The sequence below is a fragment of the Gossypium hirsutum genome, chromosome D12, assembly GCF_007990345.1.
Source record: "Gossypium hirsutum isolate 1008001.06 chromosome D12, Gossypium_hirsutum_v2.1, whole genome shotgun sequence".
In the NCBI taxonomy this organism is placed as follows: Eukaryota; Viridiplantae; Streptophyta; class Magnoliopsida; order Malvales; family Malvaceae; genus Gossypium; species Gossypium hirsutum.
Window position 1 is genome coordinate 11,253,336 of NC_053448.1, and position 22,181 is coordinate 11,275,516.

At 35.2% G+C, this 22,181-nt stretch overlaps 1 protein-coding gene across 1 annotated transcript; it reads left to right on the forward strand.

Moving 5' to 3' along the window:
- Window positions 1–18,107: 18,107 nt before the first annotated feature.
- On the forward strand, window positions 18,108–20,941 carry LOC107945830 (abscisic acid 8'-hydroxylase 3). The gene is made up of 9 exons (XM_016879976.2): window positions 18,108–18,575; window positions 18,813–19,137; window positions 19,224–19,373; window positions 19,459–19,710; window positions 19,795–19,881; window positions 19,958–20,036; window positions 20,117–20,223; window positions 20,338–20,456; window positions 20,541–20,941. The coding sequence occupies exons 1-9, from the start codon at window positions 18,325–18,327 to the stop codon at window positions 20,638–20,640; spliced, it is 1,470 nt and encodes a 489-aa protein (XP_016735465.1). The 5' UTR covers window positions 18,108–18,324; the 3' UTR covers window positions 20,641–20,941.
- The last annotated feature ends 1,240 nt before the right edge of the window (window positions 20,942–22,181 follow it).

The following is a 22,181-nucleotide window of genomic DNA, read 5'->3' on the forward strand; positions in this document are numbered from 1 at the left end:
CACTTTAGTTTGGTGTCGTCAATGACAACAGTGACACCTAATTTTTTTTAAAACTAGCCAATGATTGGCCCATTATGAAGGGTGGTGCAGTCATTTGCAACGACGATACTGAGGTTTACTGTTCAAAATAGGTCATTTTCGTACATGATTTTATAAGTGGATCATTTTCGTGAATAATTAATTAATTTAGATTATTTTGATAAAAGGATTAACATTTTCTATCATTGAATTGCATCCTTATTTATACAGGTTATTCTCAACCAATATTTTTAATAAATAGAAATTAATTTAAATTCGAATGCGAAATAACTAAAAATTAAAATATGAATTTAAAATAAAATTATCAACATTTATTGAAGCATGATCAAATTGTTGAAGAGCAAGTCCTCTCAAGTTGGGTGGGTGCAATAACACTGGATCAAATATCGATTGAATACTGGTTTAACAAGAGCTTTTATAAGAGTATCGGCAAGTTGACTAGTGTTGTGAGTGTGAGTGACAACAACCTTATTGATTTGCACTTGATTGCGAACATAATGAAAGTCTATTGCAATATGTTTCATGCGGCTGTGAAAGACTGAGTTGTGACAAAAGTAGGTGACACCAACATTGTAATCGATATGGGAGTGTGTAGCTCAAGAAGACGGTTTCTTACCCATGTGGTCTCTGCAGGTGCACTGGCAACTACTCCATACTCGACTTCGGTGGAAAATCAGGTAATTGTAGTTTGCTTCTCTGAGGACTAGCGTACCGATTTCAAATCCAAGTAAACAATGTAGATAGTAGTGGTTACACAATCATTTAGATTGTTGGCGTTTGCTTACATATAAAGATTAGTCTTTTTGTTCTTAGTAGTACGCAAATCATATTATGTTGTGAGATAACTTTTTATACCAGGATTTTAGGGCAACATCTTAAGCTAATGTGGAAAGACCACACTGCCTTCAATAAAAATAACATATGAAATTCAAGTGCGGATTTCAAGGTTAAGTCGCAGCTTCAAGAGGCTATTTGTCTTTCATTTTTCCAGCTTTTTTCACACCTTGCTATTTCGGAATATGATATTCCTTTATCTATAAAATACCTTGCAAAAATTTATTTAAAAAAAATCTAAAATAACACTAAAATAACTAAAAAGCATTAAAAATAAGCGAAGTTTTAATTTACAACAACTAATTGTAAATTCGACTAAAAACCTTGAATTGTACTAAAAATTACTTAGAAACAATGCAAATGTGGGCAAATAAAGGTTTAAAATATGTAGCAAATGTGGGCAAAGGCCTTTTGTGACATGTCGGAGTTGGTCTCGAAGAATGAGAAATTTGGTTTGCAATATATTTTGCAAAGGCTATGTGTAGACAATCCCAAACTTTTTAGACAGTTGAAGCAACAACAATGGTGGAAACGATAGTTGGATTAACATATGTTATGAGGGCATTTCGAGTAAGTTGATATTATCTAAACCAAATCATGTCAAACTAGATTAGGCATTTGGTGCTCGTTTTGTGTGGTTTTGCAAGCTGCTGCCCAGGACCAACCATTGAGGTGACTGTAGAGTTCATGACCACGCATTAACATGGAGAATTGAACCCTCTATGTTACGAAATTGTGACTTTTTATAAGTTCAATAGGGAGTTGGAAGGTTAGGTTGAATTGGATCACTTCAATAACAATGGACGTGTTTTTGGCATCGACGTCATTGGCATTTGTAGTTTTAGAGGCCATTTTGTGGTGGATTTGGAGGGAAAAATTATGCTCATTTAAGTTTTGATAATTTTGATACCGTATAATAGGAAAAGAAGATAATTTTATCATTGAATTGTATCACTATTTATATAAATGATTTTCGACCAATATTCTTAAATAAATATTGGAAAATAATTTTGTTATATACTTATGATCACCAACCCGAAAATCAAATAAGGTCTGGGTCGCTTACCTGTGACCCGGCTAGGGCCCACTAGATGGATGTGTGCAAGCCTTACAGTACGAAGTCAGCAAGGGGAGATCATGGTCTTAGCTTGCATATACCCAAGGAGTTTGCATGTAGGGGCCACGAAGTCCAGCAGGCAGGCCAAAATAGTACACATGTCCAACATGCATAGAGTCTACTAAGATTGTTAATTTCATGAACAGTAACTATGTATACAAATATTTGATTGTCCACTTTAATAGGATACAACGGAAAATTACTCAACAATTGGTGCAGTGATCTCTCCAAGATTATGTGAAACTGTTTCAGGATGTGACCTTGAACATGAAGAACTTAGAGGATCAGTGGGCTATCAATATTTTTATCATATGGGTACAGAATGATCGTGTACAGTACCCTCTAACTGATAATAGGCCTAGAGTTTGGCAGACTTGTACGAGCGAGCCCACAAGTTTACAAAGGTAGAGGAAATTAAAAAGGCGTCGCATGACACTTTTTAAAGGGAAGAAAGGCAGTTCAGGAACCGAGAAGGAGTTCGCAGCAAGTAGGGCCCCCTTAACTAGTCATTGCAAGTATGGGGTGATAGGCAGTAGAGAGCACAGACGCAAGGTGATTCTCCTAGGGCTCTCCAAAGGTCTCAACTAGAAAATAGGGTTGAAAGAACAAGCGTTGTCCAAAGCCAGCCTGTTGTATGATTTTGCGAACCATCCAGTCGATGTGAAGGGTTCAATTACTTTACCAGTCACCTTAGGGGATGGCGAGCACACGACTGCGGAATATGTTCAAGATTTTGTTGTAGACCATCCCATGGCATACAATGCAATCTTTGAGCACCTAATAATGAGGATGATAAAAATGGTAGTTGCAACATTCTACATGAAAATCAAGTTCCCAACAATGACAGGGGTCGAGTTCTTGCGATCAGATCAGCGAACTGTGAAGTAGTGCCATATGTTATCTGTTAAACAAGCGTGAGAACTTGTATCTGGGAGAAAAAGTTCACAGGGGACAGAGTTAGCAAGTTAAGCATTGGACTTGGATAGCCTAGATCAATGAAGAGAGAAGTATGAAACTTGAGGCAGTAGAGCATATCGAGAATTTACAGTTATTCTATGACAATGAATAAAGAACTGTAAAGATTTCATCAGCATTGATAACTGAAGAAAAGAGCATCATGGTTTAGTGTCTAAAGGCGAATTCAGATGTTTTTTCCTGGCTAGTGATAGATATGCTAAGGGTAAACCCCCAGGTGATCGTCCACAAGTTGAATGTACTCCTAGAGGCAAAACCGATAAAGCAAAAGAAGAGGAAGTTCATTCTGCAAGTGATGGAAGCAGTGAGGCAGAAGGTAGCTAAACTGTTATCAGTGAGTTTTATCAAGGAAGTTGAGTATCCAGATTGGGTCTCAAATGTGGTTATGGTAAAGAAAGAAAATGGCAAATGGAGAATGTGTATTGATTTCACCAACTTCAACAAGGCGTGCCTTAAGGACAACTTCTCTTTACCTTCAATTGATCGTTTGGTTGATGCCTCTGCAGGTCATAGGTTCATGAGCTTCATGGATGCTTTTCAATTTATAACTAGATTTTGTTAGATCATGATGACTAGGAAAAAATAACTTTCATTACCAAAGAAAGGCTTTTCTGCTATCGGGTCATGCCTTTTGGTTTCAAGAACGCGAGAGCAACCTATTAGAGGTTGGTGAATAGAATTTTTTGAGAACAGATAGGACGTGAACTTGAGGTTTACTTGGATGACATGTTAGTGAAAAGTGGATCTATGAAGGAACATGCGTGAAACTTATCGAAAGCATTCGTAGTTTTGAGGGCCCACTACATGAAGCTAAATTTACTTTTCGAATGTGGGTTGGTAGATTCTTGGGTTTCATGATTTCAAAAAGGGGAATAGAGGTGAACCCAAAGAAGATTCGTGCGATCTTAGAAATGCCTCATTCGCAAACAATAAAAGATATTCAACGACTCATAAGTAGGGTCATGGTACTCAACAGGTTCATTTCCAAGATGGCAGATAAATGCCTCCCTTTCTTCAAGGCCTTAAGAAACTCATTTTCATGGACCGAGGAATGTAAGGCAGCCTTTGAAGAGCTAAAGTTATACCTTACCTCCCCACCGCTTCTGAAGTCACCACGAGTGGTAGAAACCCTCTGTTTTTATCTAACTACCTCAGAGGAGACAGTTGCAGCAATGTTAGTTAGAGCAAAGGATGTTCGACAATTTCCAGTGTATTACATCAACAAGGTACTCCAAAACGGTGAACTGAGGTAGTCAAAAATAGAAAAGTGTATCTTTTCTTTGATTGTTGCAGCTCGCAAGTTGCGTCCATACTTCTAGGCTCATCTAATTGTCATCATAACTAATCAACCTATGAAGGAAGTATTATCTAAAGTCGACACTTCAGAAAGGGTAACAAAATAAAGCATCGAATTGGTTGAGTTTGAAGTGGAGTTTGCCCCGAGAACAGTGATAAAGGGGCAGATATTTGCCCCGGCAGGTAACACAACTTATAACCTGAAATACTGGATAATTAATATTTTTTGAAGTTAAATGTGTATGTTATTTACAATTTTATGTGAACATTGGTAAGCACCAACAATTTAGTTTGTTATTTATATAATAATAGATGATGAGTTTGTATTTTATTCTAAGATCTCTTTCCTACTTGTTATACGCAACCTAATAGTTAGCCAATCTCAGAAGGGTGTACATACAAATGATGGTTTGAAAAGCTAGTTTGTTTATGTTAACGGTTCCGCAACCAAGGCGGGGTTAGGAGAAGGAGTACTCCTGATTGATCCTAATGGCAATGAGTGGCAGTATGGACTATCTTTTGGGTTTCAAACATTCAACAACATTACAGAATATAAAGTTTTAACATTGGGACTGCAGCTAGCACACCAACTAGGAGTAAAGAATCTGTTCATCCACACAGATTCACAGTTGGTGGCGAAGTAAATGAATAGTGAGTACGATGTAAAGGAAATAGTGTTGAAAAAATATCATTCAGTTGCAACCCAATTGCTCGCAAGATTTGATAAAGTGTAGATAAAATAGCTCCCAAGGAGTGGCAACACACGTGCAGATGTTTTATCCAAACTAGCATCCTCTGTTGTCATTAAGCAAAGAGGGAAAATCCTGTTTGAGCATAGGGATACCCTGAGTTATGATGTGGCAAAAGTTTTGTGCATAGATTAGGAAGAGACATGGATGAATCCTAAGTTCGCACACTCCAGGACACACATGGTAATCTGGATAAGAAGAATATTGGAAAGCTACAACGTAAAGCTGGGAGGTATGTCATTATTGCAAACTTAAAATATTTGAAAAATTCCTAATGGGTAAATAAGATATCTGAACACTGTGTAGATAATTGCTGAATCATTCAATTACATGTTAAATTAAAACAATTTATTGTGTCCTACAATTTCTAGGTATACCTTTTTAGAAGGTGTACTATATAGAAATGGGTTTTCACATCCACTAATGTGATGCCTATCATCATTTGAGGCTAAGTACGTGATGTGAGAAATTTATGAGGATATTTGCGGTGATCATTTGGGAGGAAGGCTACTTGCCCAGAAAATTTTCAAATAACGGTATTACTAGCCTACAGTTCAAAAGGATCCATTTCTAGTAGGTACGACACAGAAGAAGTTTATAGTGGTGGCTGTGGATTATTTCACTAAGTGGATTGAAGTTGAAGCTTTAGAAACCATTATGGATAAACAGATGAAATCTTTCCTCTGGAAGTTAATTGTTTGCAGGTTTGATGTACCTCGCTTAATTATTACAGACAATGGCACACAGTTTTAAGGAAAATTTAAAAACTTCTGTACTGATCTCCAGATAGATTTGGCTTAAAGTTTAGTTAAAATACCACAAATGAATGGTTAGGTAGAAGCGATGAACAAGAAAATTTTAACAGCCCTAAAAAAGAAAGTTGGTGAGGCCAAAGGTGCTTGGTTGAAGGAGCTACCAGGAATTTTGTGGGCTCTGCGACCTTCGCCTTATACCATGACAGGAGAAACAACGTTTTCCCTTGTTTATGGCATAGAGGCATTAATTCCTATTGAGATTGGCATACGATCGCACAGAACCATACATTTTGATTAGGGTGCTAACCAGGAGGCTATCAGGCTCAACCTTGATCTGGTAGATGAATTCAGAGAAGTAGCGGTAATTAAGAATGCAACACGTGCTCAGCAAGTAACTTGCTACTACAACTCTAAGGTTAAGAATAAATAGTTCCAAGTAGGCGATCTTGTCCTAAGAAATACTGATGCTAGTTTTCTAGCTTCACAACATAGGAAAATGGCTTCAAGTTAGGAAGGGTCATATAAGGTCATAGAAAAGATTGGCTATGGAACGTACAAGCTAGCAAAGATGGAGGGCACAGTTCTGCCACGAACATGGAATGCCCCTCACCTCAAAAAATACTATGTGTAATTTCTTACTCTTTGAATAAATTTTTTTCCTTATAAACACTTGTACTTGGTATTATGTAAAGGTTTGTCAGTTTATGATCGCAAACTCCAAAAATAGCTAACAGACCTATGCTCCTAGCTAATGATGTAAAGGTTTGTTGGTTTATGATCACAACCTCCAAAAACAGCTAGCGGACCTACGATTCTGACTGATATTCCAAAAGCTCGCAGAGTTAAGCTCGCAGCTCTAACACAACTAGCGAACCTACACTCTCAGCTGATGTTGTAAAGGTTTGCCAATTTATGATTGCAACCTCTAAAAATAGCTAGCGAACTTATGCTCCCAAATGGTATTCTAAGAGCTCGTAGCTCTAACATAGCTGTGGACCTACACTCCTAGCTGATATTCTAAAAGCTCGCAGCTTTAACACAGGTAACAAACATACATTCCCAACTTACAATATAATAGCTCACAGCTTTGATGCAGTTAATGAATCACATTGCACTAAGGGCATGCTTGGTTGGGAGGAACATGAATAGTTTAGAGCCCAATTCAATTGGCCCACTACCAAACTAATGTTTGGTTAGCTATAATGTCTATTACAGCCTGCATTGATTCTGTTCCTATTCAGGGAAGAGGCTGCATAACCATTCCCTTTCCTCACCACTGAATATGTATTGAATAGGATTTTTTTTCTTTTCAATTTTGCCCTTACCTTTACCTTCCTCATTCAATGATAGCCCTTCTCACTCGACCATTATCCTTCCTTTTTTTCTCTCTCTCTCTTTCTTTTCCTTTTTCTTTTTTTTCAAGAATTCACTACTTTCAGTTAGGATCCAAGTTTGTTATTGTTGATATCTAATCAATACTATCCTGCTCGATAACGGTGGAGTTTATTCCTTCTACTTATCTACGCTTTTTCTCTTGGGTCTCGTTCGCAGATCCACCACCACAACCAAAATCGATTTCCTAGCTTTTGTTTCTCTCCTCAATGTATCCCACTTCTCACTCCGTTTTCGTCATCAATAATGTCACTAGGTAATATTTATCTTCTTGTTTTTGTAATTGAATATTACCCTAAACTACATGCTTACTACCTATTTGGAGAAATTGCCCAGTTATTTTAGACCCTTAGTTTTTTATTTAGTTGGTTTTTTTTAAATTTGTTTGTAGATATACTAAGATGGGATTTGTGAGTAATGTAGAGCCGTGTTTTATTCAACCAACAGTAGTAGCAGTTAACGAATCTCTTCTAAATCAATCTAGAGCTTCTTCCAAATCTAATTGGTTAGTTTAGTATTCAGCTGGGGTAATGGTAGATCTTGATTTCTTTATTGGAGATGAAGCACTCATGTGATCACGATCAAGCACTAACTATAACATTACCCATCCCATTAAGCATGGCGAAGTGGATAATTGGGATGCTATGGAATGATATTGGCAACAATGTATTTTTAATTATTTACTGTGTGATCCTAAGGATCATTATTTTTTGCTGACTGAAAACCCATTTACTCTGCTCCTGAGAATTGAGAATATATGGGTGAAATCATGTTTGAGATGTTTAATGTTCTAGGGCTTTATATTGTTATGAATTGTGTCATTGCTTTAACTGTTGGGTACATTACATCTAAGGTTTGTGACTGGTTTCCTATAGTGTTGTAACAACCCGATAGTCAGAGGTGTCAGAAAATGAGATTCGGGACTTTATTCCTATGAAACGAACTCGTAAATATATTTATTAAACATTTATGAGATTAGTTAGTAGTGAATTAATTTTTGGATTAGTAACTTTTGTGAAATTAGGAGTTATTAAGGTACAGGGACTAATTCGCGTAAGGGCTAAAAGTTGAATTATAGATTGAAATAAACTAAAGGGGCAAACGTAGCAATTGTACCATTAATTAAATTGGTTGGGAGGCGGTCAGCCATGGTTTAAAGAAAATAATAATGATATTATAATAGAAACATAATAAAAGAAAATAGAAAGATAGTGGAAAGAAAGAGTGAAGGCATGCAAAATTTTAAAAAAAAAAAGAAAGAAAGAAAAGAATAAGGGAGACGCACAATAGTAAGAAATTTAGGGTTCAAGCTCAAATTGGTTAGTGCAATTTAGTCATTATCTTGTAATTTTTATGTTTTTGGAATCTCGGTACCTGAGGCTACTTGACCCATGTTGTAATTTTTAGTATTGTTCAAGATTTCAGATGTTGACATTGTTGAATAGTTTAAGCATTAAGGATTAAATAGATAGATTTTTAAGTTAGAAATGGAAAAGGACTAAATTATGGAATAAATTGTTAATTTTAAGCAATAGGGATTAAATTGTAAAAAAATTAAAATTAAGGGGTCGAATTGGAAAAGAGGAAGCTAAATTTAGCCTAGAGTGAAATTAGTATAAAAATTTGAGTATAAATATGGAGGTTAAAATTAGTCTCGGTTTAGGGACTAAATTGAAGAATAAGTGAAATATAGTGTGAAAATTGAAATTTAATGTGAAATTGAAATGTGTAAAATTAGTGTGATTTAATTATTTTATTTTCATTGCTAAAGTCGTACCAGAATCCTCAAATAAAAAGGAAATGATAAAATCGACGTCGAATAGCTCGAAATTCACGGTTTGTGTTTCTATGATCCGAATTAAATAGTAAATTGCTGCATATTTAATTGTTTACATATGGTGAACATTGAGGTGATTACTTGGTACTTGAGATTAATTTGAATTCAAAGTGGATTGGAAATAGATTGATTTTGTATATTACGAAATAAGTTGATTAAATGATTATTGAATTGATTATATGTGATGATGTGAATATATGTGAAATCGAGACATTAATTGTATTGAAAAGTGAAATGAAACTCTATTAACTGTTCGGGCTGAGTCAGATATGGATGGTATGCCATAGGATAGGAAGAGTTCAGTGATTTCTTCGACCTCGATTCAATGAGGCACTAGTTGCCAATTCACTTCGGTTTAACCAGTGAGACACTGGGTGTTAATTTATATAGCGCTAGGTGCAGTTATTACTTTGGATTTATCCGATGATGCCTTAGGTGCCAAGCTGGTGTGTTGGTTGGATCCGTGTATCCGTCTGAGTCTAAGTAATGTTAATAGGGACAATAAATGATAAAATTGATGTGTTCGATGTTGAAATGATATGGTTGAGAAATGGAAATGAGATGAGAAAATCTTAAAATGGCAATGATGGGAAATGAAATATGAAATAATATATTGTTGTGAATATGGATTGAATTATGAGAAATGAGATATGAAATGATGAAATGAGATGTGGAACTTAAAATGAATCCAAGTATTGAACAAATAGATGAATCATGTCATTGCATGAGTTGTAATATGCAAATGATATATGAAATGTCATTAATATATGTTTGAACATGCGAAAATCTTAGTAGATGTGAATAATGAATGACCAAAAATTATACTACTGAATTGAAACACATGAACATAGCTTACTTGTTACATTTTGCATTTGAAATACTTATATCAAGTTTATATCATTCAGATTATAGAAATACCACTGAGTTTTACTCAGCGTGAGGTTTTGTTTTCCATGCGCAGGCTAGATACTATTCGATTTATTGCCGACTCAGCATCAAATCACAAATCCCGAGCTCAAGTGTAGTGATATTTCATTTTGTAATGGCATATACCTAGGGAGTCTTTTGTTGATATTGTTATAAGGTGTTGTTATCTTAGTCGTTAGTGAAGTGATGGTTAAATGTGTATATGGTTGTGGTCGAGGCTATGTTGGTATGTTAGCCTAGTTTATATTTTGGTATGTGATAGTTTAAAGTTTGGTAGCTTAGCATAATGCTTGGTATGTGCTTAGCTTCATATTTGGTAGCTTTAGAAGTTGAAAGTTAGTTCAAATATAGCAAATGTGATATTTCATAGTTTAAAGTCTTGAATGTTTGATGTGTTGTTGATGTATTTGAACATCTAAAATGTGGTAACAATAAGGGTGCATTGGTTAGGCATATTAGTTGATGAATTAGGTGTATTTTGAGCATGTTTAGTCGTGTTTTGAATGGGTTAAACGATTGGTAAATGAGTTGCTTAGTGTCCAAGTAAGTAGGAAACGGTAAACTTGAGTTTTAAGGTACTTTTAGGTGCACATGGCCTGGCCACACGGGCGTGTGTCACACATGCAACACACATGGGCGTGTGTCACACACGGGCAACACATATGGACGTGTAACCCAAGTTAGTGAGTCACATGGGCTGAGACACGGACGTGTGTCTCAAGTCAGTGAGTTACACGGGCAAGGACATAGGTTGGGACACAGTCATGTGTTCCAATTTCGAGAGTCATACGGCTTGGGGCTTTCCACACGGTCGGGCCACACGGGAATGTGTCCCCTATTTTTAGGAAATTTCAAAAATTACCCTAAACTTCTATAATTATTCCAAATTAGTCCCTATCTATTTTTAAACTATATTTAAGGTCCCGTAAACTCAAAATAGGGGCTATAAGAGTAACTTTTACTCTGAATTGGAATGGATTAGCAAACATATATTTAGTGTATTCTACTAACATCATCGAAGATAGAATAAAAAGATAATTGTAAATGGAGTATGGACCAATACTTTAATGCTAATAATTGGAATAGTCTTGTATGTATCTAACTTTGGCATTCAAGAAGGGATAAATAGTGATAAGAGTGTAGACAGTGGAAGACCAAGTTTAGCATTGCATAGCATGATTAGTTTTTCGATTATTTAAGATTCTTGTATGAAAGTATTAGATTGTCGTGACCTGACCCTGTATATTATAATGTTAATGGTTAGTTTACATGTTGATTATGATTGATTAATTGTTTGATTTGTTAGTAATGCTCGTGAACCTCATCTAACGACGGAGAAGGGTTAGGGTGTTACAAATGTTCTATTTTTTAGTATTATATATCTTCATGTTAGTTGTTTACTAGTATGTTGGATGAATCAATTAGGGTCCTTGATTGTACTTGTCTTTTAGTATCTTTTATATTTATAAACTACACCTTTTAAGGTTGAATCTTGAGTGTGAATGTTGGTTCTAGGATGGTTAGGTATTTATCAGACTACTAGTAATTGATGATATCACTGTTCCTTAAGAAAGGTTGAAATTTTTGCTTAAAGAATTGTCATATAGATGATATCACTGTTCCTTAAGAAAGGTTGAAATTTTTGCTTAATCTATTGCGTTAAATTATCCATTAAAAATAAAATTGTATGCTTAGAACTATAATTATTATGTTTTATAAGAAACTGTGCAAATTTGAGAAAAATTCATGACTACCATAGCATTTGATACATCTCCAATCGCAATAAACATGTAGTGATCGTAATAACTATTAATCTCTGGTGCCTACCTTATATTGTTTCAATACATCTAATTTTTTTTATTTGTTTATTTGTCTTTAATTATTAGAGAGAACTATGATGGAGGCATATAGCTGTTACTAATCTTGTGGGTGTAAGTTGTGGGTTATGTTAAATACTTCATGCTTATAGTGTTTAAAGAACCGCTCTAGCTTCTATTTAGCTTTAGACCATTTTGGGTGTTGTCCTTCTTGCTAACCATCATCATCCTTATATATTGATCATTTTCATTTAGTTTGACTTATAGTTTTTTGTAGTACAAGGGTGGTATGAATGTTGGAAATGGAGCTACGCATATCTTACCTGTTGCAAATAGTTATGTTATTAGGAGTAGCATTAAGTCAATACCAATAGTAGGAAAATTTTTTACTCTTCTTATATAGTAATTGATGCGGATATTTTTGTTTTTTTCCCCATGACTTGTGATCTGAAACCATTGATTGCTATTTATTCAATTTCAAGTACTTAAGATTATTACCATGTCTTGATGAGAAAAAAATACACTTCTTGGCATTACTCAGCCTTGTACATAGTTGGATTTATTGGTGTTCTCAAGTTTTGCACCTAGGAACGCCTATACCTTGCGGATTAGCGCAAGAAAACAAAAGCACATTGACCCTTCAAACGAGGCATATTTGATCAGGCACACTTCTGGTGCTCGTAACTGCGTTATTTTTTGTAAGGCGATAAGCATAAAAATGCTTGTCTGATTGAATTTGGAGTTTTCTACCTTTGTTTACTAGTAAGGAAGTGGATGATATCAAACTCTCTACTTCTCAATATTTGAGTATGCAACATACTTGAAAGTAGAAGGGAATCATGCATATTCTACAATGAATGTTAAATTTGAATATTTTTTTTCTAATGAATATTTTTTTTTCTAATGAAACAACATTTTATGCCATAAACTTGACGTCATATTCTAGCAGTTACAGTGCAACTGGTTGCAATTTGAAGGTTTAAAGATCATAATAAGCTATGCAAATGCACTACTCTAACCATGTGTTTGTTGTGTGTCAACTATAATGAATATAACTTGAGAAGCAATAGATTCAAATAATATTGTATTATTTTAAAATATAATAAATAAAATATTTTAAATAATTTAATATAAAAATAATTATATTAAGAATGTTATTAAATTATATATTATTTTTATTAAATTATATTTAATAATAATCCTATTAAAATTTAATAACAATAATCATCTACTTAAAAAAATTTCTACCAAGAGTATTCTGGTCATTTTAGTTTTTTTCTTATGCTATTACAAATCTATTTCATTCAACCAAACACAAGAATACTATTACAGCTCTATTCAATTCCATTGAACCAAACAATTGAATTATTGATTACAGCTCTATTACATTACAGCTCTATTACATTACAGCTTTATTCCATTACAGCTCTATTCCATTATAGCCTTATTCCATTACAACTCTATTCCATTATAGCCCTATTCCATTCCAGTGAACCAAACATGTCGTAAGTTGCTTAATGATTTTTGAGAGGGTAGTTCGAAAATCCACTCAAGTTAAAAATTTGTTTAAGTTCGAAATATTCTTAAGTTCAAAATTTTTCAAAACTTCAATTCCTTTTCATTCAAGTAATAAGAAGGGTAATACATGTTTACAACTGATTAAGGCATGTTTTCTCCCTTCAAGATCGCCAGTTATCTCATCTTTCCTCTCTCCCCTCTCCATAATTTCTATGGGTTCAGCAGGCATAGTGATGGTATTGTCATCAGCAGGTGCAACGTTCCGCTTAACAGGACCCTCATCAAGTTAAAAATCTTTTGAGTTCCTCCACTTAGATACAAATTCATCCCAGGCAACTCCCGAAAGGAAGGGAAAATCCAAACCTAGTTGATTCGTATCTACCTCGTAGAGGGCGTCAATGTCAACTTTACGAGCATTGTAAGGGCCAACCACAACTTGAGTATGCAGAAGTATGTTTGACTTGAGCTCAACAGTGAGACTGCTCAGAGTTTCAAGAGTCTCCTTATTGAATTGTTCTAAGGCTACTGCTTGTTTCTACTTTAAGGTCGCCATCATAGCCTCATGTTCTACAGTGATTTGGCTTACAGTTGCCCTGTGCTCTTCAGCAGTTCTCTTCAACTCAGCATCTAAGGCCTCATTCCTCTCTCTTTCAGCCATGACCTCCCCAAATAATTTATCATTTCTTACTTGTTCAGCTCCTAATTTCCTAGTGAGCTCTCTATTTTGTTTGTAGAGAACTTCATTTTCCTTTATCATCTTAAGGTATTGCTCGCAAGTGCTCTCTAGTGATCCTTCGAGCTCCTTCTGATTAGCCTCTACCCTACCAACACTTTCATCAAGGCCCAAACTGATCATGGTGGCCTCAGCTAGGAGAGCTTGCAGAGAGGAACTAAGTTTCTACAAAGCATATTTCTGTGAACCATTAGATGACTCAGCGGCACACATTCATCTTTTTGTAGTTTCTGGCACAGAAGCTTTCCACTTCTCAATCATACTCTGCAATTCCCTCGTACTCAGACACCCACGACTTAAGAGTAGCTTGCCATCATCTTCAACAGTTAGCTCCTCGGTAAGAGGTAGAGGAGGAGGAGAAATACAGAGAGGAGCAGGAGAAGGAGAACTACCATAAGCAACAATTGGAGAGCTTTCGCTAGCCATAGACGGTGAGCTTATTGAGGGAGAAGTAAGAGTAATGGCCATCATAACAAAGGGCCCAGAATGATCTGCCCTCCTTTTATGACGAGACTCTAGCTTTCCATTATTTGCCTTATCTTCGCTACTGATAGCCATGTTAACAACCCCTACATCGGTCTTGCGCATATCCATTTAGAGAACCTCGTAGGTCTATAGCTTTGTTAATTTCTCGAGATACACTGGTAGTTTCCTCAGATTCATTTCTAGAACTACGAGTTGTGCCTACACCACCAACAATTCCAGTATCAACAGGAGTAATTATCAAATTAACATTGGCATTGCTTTCTTCCCATGCTAAGACTACCAAAATTTAAAGGCGAGGTTTCATCCTACAGTAACTATAAAAGAAGTTCTTGGGTTCCTCTTTGAATCCTATCAGGATTAGACCCAACTCATCGTTGGCATCTTTGGCTACGTGGGGCTATGTCTGTTTTTCAAGGTCCGCACCTAATGCCTCAACAACTTCCCTACTGTTACCTCGCCTATACCTATTGGGGCTAAGGCCCTTTAAACAGTATCGAAATACGTTATTTACAGTTATAATATCTTCAATAACTAGGGAACTGCCAACATGAAGCCTTTCGAGCTGGGCTGAACCACTATTTGTCCTAACAGTTTGCATGAATGAACACATGTCCCTACTCGGCGTGAACCACACCGTGGGAAAATTAAATTCATCAGTGAGCCTGCATTTCACCCTAATATATTTTCCCCAATTCAACCAAAGATTAGGGCATCGATTCGCAACTATAGTCTCGCATTTATCGCAAAGAGAACAATAAGAAAAGCCGACAAATTCCCTCAGTTTTGGGCTTTTAACAGATACAGGCTTTGGAAAATCGCGACCTCTGGTGCTTCGTTACGTTGCCAACAATTGATAAAATAAGCCACTGCAATCCACCAAGAGAACCCACAAAGTTGACCAGGAGCAATCTAGTACTCTTGAAGAAGATGGCAGAAGAACGAATAAAGACAAATGAGACCCTGCTTTTAGAGTATGGAGGGGGAGTAAGAAGTTGCCATCACTAGTATTGCTAAGCCTATGCGGCCCCTTAAGAATGGAGAATTCATAAGTAAAATTAGGGATTTGAATCCCACGCGCGCCCAGCACTCGACTCAGTTCTTCATTGATTTGTTGGTTTTTGACTATTTCTTCAGTAACTGAATCGAAATATGAATTTGTATTGTTGACATAAGCGAGGTTGCTACAATGTGTCAATAGAAGTACCCACTCCTATTACTACTACAACAAAACAACTTGTCTGTTTTGAAATATTGACAATTTATTGAAATAAATCTTTGGAATGTGATGATGTCGTGGAAAAATTTAATCCCATAAATGAAAATTAATTCACTTGGAGAAACATATCTTAAGAATCAAATATCCTAAAAAATATCTAACATTTAAGATATACTCATTGATTTGTTGGTTATTGACTATTTCTTTGATAACTGAATCGAAATATGAATTTGTATTGTTGACATATGTAAAGTTGCTACAATGTGTCAATAGAAGTACCCACTTCTATCACTACTATGACAAAATAACTTGTCTGCTTTAAAAGGTTCACAATTTATTGAAATAAATCTTTGGATTGTGATGATGTCGTGGAATGATATAATCCTATCAATGAAGATTAATTCACATGGAGAAACATATCTAAAGAATCAGATCAGATCGATTATACCAAATCCATTGGATCAAGGAAGTTTGATTGGACTAAAACTTGAAGTCTTATCTGCCAACAGTCCATTTTTACTTTGGATATCATTATTATATTGTATTTAACTATTTTAGTTGTTGTTTAGAAGGGATTATGATTGATCTTTAATATGTTAACAAGTTTAAAAAATCTTTATATATTTGAAAGACTTATATAGATGGATGTACTAATATTTTTAGAGCACTTTATCTGTTCAGTGAGGAACGTTTTTTTGTGAAAGTGCATTTTGACAGTAAAATCTTTTTGTGAATGGTTTTACTAGCTAAATTTCAAATGGAGAATTTAGTGATGAGATATCTAGTCTTTGAAATACAAAAGTGAGGATTATTCACTAGGATGTGTTTAAACTAGGATTACTGATTGTATTGAGTTCAAAGATAGTTGATTCATATCACTGAGCTAAGCTTCACAGACTTAGGGAAATTGAACCGCGTAATCAATTTTGTTGTCTCCTATTTTATTGTGGTTGTTGTAGTTTGATCAAAAGTGGTCACTTTCGCTGTCACTTCTACTCATACTCATTTTCTTGCAAATTCACTGCAAGTTCAGGTCAACATGTATCATTAAGATTACTAGAATCTTTTTCTTCTATATATGTATTTTTCAACGTATGAATTATCACCATCTCACCTACAAATAAAGTTATGAATACATGTTAGTATGATCCAACTTTGCTTTTCAAACTATGTTGAGGTTGTATTGTTAATATGAGAAATCTTTTTTTAGAATAACAAATGTCCTCTCAACTAAATTAGGAAATTTTGAAAGTCTCAAATTAAAAATTACCTGACCCATTTTTACTTGAGTCTAACCCTTTTTTCTCAAATGATTACAACAAAACTTTTTGTATACCCATAACCAACTTTGTTGATTAACATATGCAATTTTTAACCTATTTTTCTCTCTCAAACAACATTTTTTAACTCTATAATTTAAGGCGAAAACCAACTTTATAACCCTTCAATTATAATAGGTTTTATAAACCTAATTTGAGCTGAGTTATGCCTAGCAAACCAAGTTTAAATTTTTTTTTGTATTTCAAGTACTATTGTTACACACAAATTAAGTAAAAAAAATTAATTTTTATAAAAAGAATTATAAAATCCTTAATAGCTTTTATAATACATTCAAATACGAGTTAATACAAGAATAATATAGAATTTATAATATAGCCATCACAAACTTAATTTTTTATTAAGTTAAAAATCATGTGTAATATTTGAATTTTTATATTCAATAACAAATCATTTTTTATTCAATAATAAATGTATAATTATATTTTTTAAAAATGAAATACGTCCTAAAATTAAAATATTTTATTTCTGAATAAATTTTTTTAAAACTTAAATCATATTGTAAGTTAATTGAAAATTATTTGTAATTAGTCGTATAATTATTCCCAATTCTTAATTTTAAGCGAAACCATTAGTTCTAATAATTATTTCATCCTAAAAAAATGAAAATGAAAATACTAAAATTTAGTATAACACTAATTTTAAACTATAGAAAATAAATAATATTTTGTTTCATGATTGCACTCCAATCATTAATTTTCTTCATTTTGGTAACAAACACATATTTGACCTTCTCAGTGGTTGTTTAGCAACATTCCAATCTTCTGTCAAAGGAATCTCCTCACCACTATTACCAAAGCATAAACTGAACTTGGGCTTTTTTGGACTTTTTCTCCACTGTATCATGAGAAAAATGAATATCAATTTAATCTCTTCTCCTGTTTATGGCCATAATAATGTCTTTACCTTGTGTCTTATGTGAATCTTTCGTGGTAATATCATTGCCGAATGCCACGGTTAATAAGGAATCTCTTGATTACTGCATTCGAGATGATTCCTCCAATTTCAACTTGTAGTCCATATCATATTTATTTAGAATTATATATTTTAATCTATATTTTATTCATGGAAATGTGTTAAGAGCTGAGCCTTTAAAGGAAATAGATAATAGAACTTGTTTTTACTTGGTGAGAATCTTTCCAGGTTTAAATCTAAGCATCCAACCTAAGATTGTCCTCATTGCAAAGCGTCATATTTAGAGTTTGTCTCGTTAACAACTCACTTCATCAATTTATCCACTCCCATGCACCATCTGAACCATACAACAAAACTTTTGTTGTTCCTCAAAGCTGAAAATGTTGAATCTATCAATGGAAGGACTCACTTTGGTAGTACAGAACCATTATGGTATTCTCATCGTTGCAGTGCTTTCAATAGCAATAACATCTCTTCTATTGAAAGCGTGGGGAAGCACTGTCGACACCACCGATGAAGATGGTATTCCTGGCCGATTGGGATTACCTTTCTTCGGCGAAACCTTCTCCTTCTTTTCGGCTTCTTACAGCACAAAAGGATGCTATGATTTTGTTAAACAGCGGAGAAAACAGTTTGTGATCTCTATCTTCTTCATTTTCAACTTATTTTCTACTTCGTACAGTTATCTGTCATTTCTAGCCCATTGATTTTACTATTGAAACAGAGCATGATTTAAGCAACCTGTTGTCCTATTTGATCTATATAATCTGATTTTACTCGTTGACTATAGGATTAGCCCTATGCATACAGAGTTTATCACCAGGTTCTTATGAAAACAGGTATAGATTGACTAATCTGATGAAAACAGGTATGGGAAGTGGTTCAAAACAAGAATACTCGGAAAGACTCACGTGTTCGTTCCGAGTGTTGAGGGGGCAAAAACGATTCTAGCCAATGATTTTGTTCATTTCAACAAGTCATATGTGAAGTCAATGGCAGATGCAACTGGCGCAATGAGTGTGTTCTCCGTACCGCACAAGATCCACACAAGAATCAGACGTCTTCTCTCCGATCCTTTTTCCATGAGTTCTTTGTCCAAGTTTGCTGTAAAATTTGACAAGATGGTATGTGAAAGGTTGGATAAACTAGAAAAAAGTGGGAAAAGCTTTAGAGTCATTGACTTCAGCTTGAAGGTAATAAAATCATTAATGATGTCATAGAAACTAGTGTTTATCAAATTGGGATGAATACAGTTAAGTAATTAACCTCTCGATTGCAGATAACTTTTGATGCAATAGTGAGCATGCTGATGAGTGTGACAGAGAATCCCTTGCTAGAAAAGATCGAAAAAGACTGCACCGATGTTTCGAATTCTATGTTATCCATTCCCCTCATGATTCCTGGCACCAGATACTACAAAGGCATGAAGGTACGATAAATGGCACTAATGCGAGGCTGCTGTTCAATCTCTAATGGTTAAGCTATTGATGCTATAACATAAAGAATTTATACAGGGACGTGAAAAGCTGAATGAAACCTTTGGAAATATGATTGCCAGAAGACGTAGTGGAGAGGAATATTTTGATGATTTTCTGCAGACCATGGTCAATAGAGATTCGTATCCAGAAGATGAAAAGCTTGATGATCAAGAGATCATAGATAACCTAATAACACTGATACTTGCAGGGCAAACCACCACTGCATCTGCTATGATGTGGTGTGTCAAGTTCCTATCTGAAAATAAAGATGCACTCGACAAGCTTAGGGTGAGGCTTTTCATCCACTGTGTTAACATGTTAAGAATTTATAAACAGAAGTCCACTTAGATGATTTCTTTTCCCCATCCGCAGGAAGAACAATTGCCAATAGTCAGAAATAAGGCTGAAGGAGCCTCACTCACCCTTGAAGATCTTACTGAAAAGTCATATGGCTTCAAGGTTAGAACATAAACAACTCTTTCTTTACTCCATATCTTGATAGCCATGACAATTTACTTAATAATGCACTATCCAGGTTGTAAAAGAAACACTGCGAATGGCAAATGTCTTGATTTGGCTTCCCCGCGTTGCGATGGACGACTGCATACTTGATGGCAAGTCTCCATTGTTCAAAACAACCACCTCCATTCTTGAATTTAAGTCTGTTAGTGCTAATTTTCACCATTGCTTGCAGGGTTTGAGGTAAAGAAAGGGTGGCTTGTAAATGTTGATGCAACCTGTATACACTACGACCCTAATGTGTACAAGGACCCTACACGGTTTAACCCTTCAAGATTCGACGTATAACCTCTACCAACCACATGGATTTTCTTCTCCTCTTTGCTATTTAAGAGTTCCAACTATCTATCAGTCATGGGATCCTAACATTTTATCAATATTTTCATGATGTTCCAGGATTTCCAGAAGCCCTACAGTTTCCTCCCTTTTGGAGCAGGGCCTAGAACATGCCTAGGCATAAATATGGCAAAAGTGGCAATGTTGGTTTTTGTACATAGACTGACTAGTGGATACAAGTAAGATATTTCCCATCATTCTATATATACATGTAGACATATATTATGACATTTTTAAGATTAAACTTTGCAACTATTGTGTAGATGGACACTTGATGATCCAGATAGCTCCCTAGAGAGGAAGGAACATATCCCTCGACTCAGAAGTGGTTGTCCGATAACCCTCAAGGCATTAAACAATTGAAAGTAAGCTGGGATTATCTCCGGGAGGATTCGTTCTCCATCGTCAAGGTTTTCAAAGCAAAAGCAAGGATCAGAGTTAAATGAAACTATGTATCAAGAAATAGAGGCCATCTTAGCCGCATTATCCATGATGCATGAAAATAGGTTTCTCTTTAGATCCAATTAGGTACCGTACCAAAATATCATTGGTAAAATGAAAATAGTAAGTATTGTCCTGGTGAGGAACGATGTGTGCTTTTGTATGTTGTATGAAAGAGTTAGCTTGCAAATAAATAAAGACAAGTGTGATGTTTTCTAGTTCATTACTCAGACTCGGGCAGTTCCATCAGGATTCCACTTAAGATTTTAATTCCATGAATTGAATACTGGATTAAAATTTTTTAAACTACTTGGATCAGTTCAACAATTTTGATCCAAACATCAAAGGGGCATACTGTTATTATTATTTTATTTGAAACAGATTTCTCCGTCAGATCAACGGATTTGGTCCAATCCAGGGCAATTCAGCTCAAGAAAATATTTTATTATTCAACTTTTAAGTCTTTGGCTTTAAAATAGTAGTTTAAAAAGGGTAAAGTATAAAAATATTACCTTGTCTGTATGGTTTATAAATTACATTTTGATGATCCAAAATTAGTTTGTTACAAAATTTTTACTAATATTATCAATTCGTAACAATATTTCTGTCATTGAGCTGTTATTTATGTTGTAGAGGCCCAACTTAGCCCAGGCCCGATTTAAAAACAAAAATCATCATTAATTACAAACCCAAAATAATAAGGCTCAAATGGCCCAAAACTTTACACATTTTCAGTAAAACAAAACCCTATCCCCAACCCTTGCGCCGCTGCCTCCACATGCCTCCGCAGCACGCCCACCACCCGAGGCCTGACCCTTACACCAAAACAGCAAGTCTACTCCTCTGATTGACCTCGCCACAGACCTACAAACAAGGCAAAAAAGAAGACAAACACAGGAATGGCAACAAAAATAGTAGCAAAACGAAAGCAAATTGCAACAAGAACAGTGATATAGCAATGTAATCGTGGCTATAAAAGTCACGAAAATAACCATGTAATTTTTTACAGACAATCGAATACAAAAAAAAAGAACACGGAGCAATCAAAACAGAAAATTATTGAGAGGTAGTTTCTTTATTCTTTTTTTTTATTTCGTTTATTTTATTTTATTTTATTTTAAAGAAGGAAACAAAAAAAATAAAAGAAAAGAGCCAAAAGCTTACCCTTTTTCGCATTTCACACCATCGTGGGAGGCCGAGGTCTGTCATTTCTGATGAAAAACGACATTTTTGGGCTCGGGGAGTCAAAAAGCCAAAAAATAGCCTTTTTCAATTTTCCGGCCACCGAGGACGGTGGCGCCGTCACTGACGACCGGCGGCCTCCACGGTGGTCCAATTACCGAAGCCATGGCCGGATTCTGGAAAGAAGGGAGAGAGTTTGAAAGGTTTTTAAAGTTTTTTTTAACAAATGGGTTAAATGATTTTGTTTTAAAAAAAATTGATTTAAATAGGCATCCAAAACG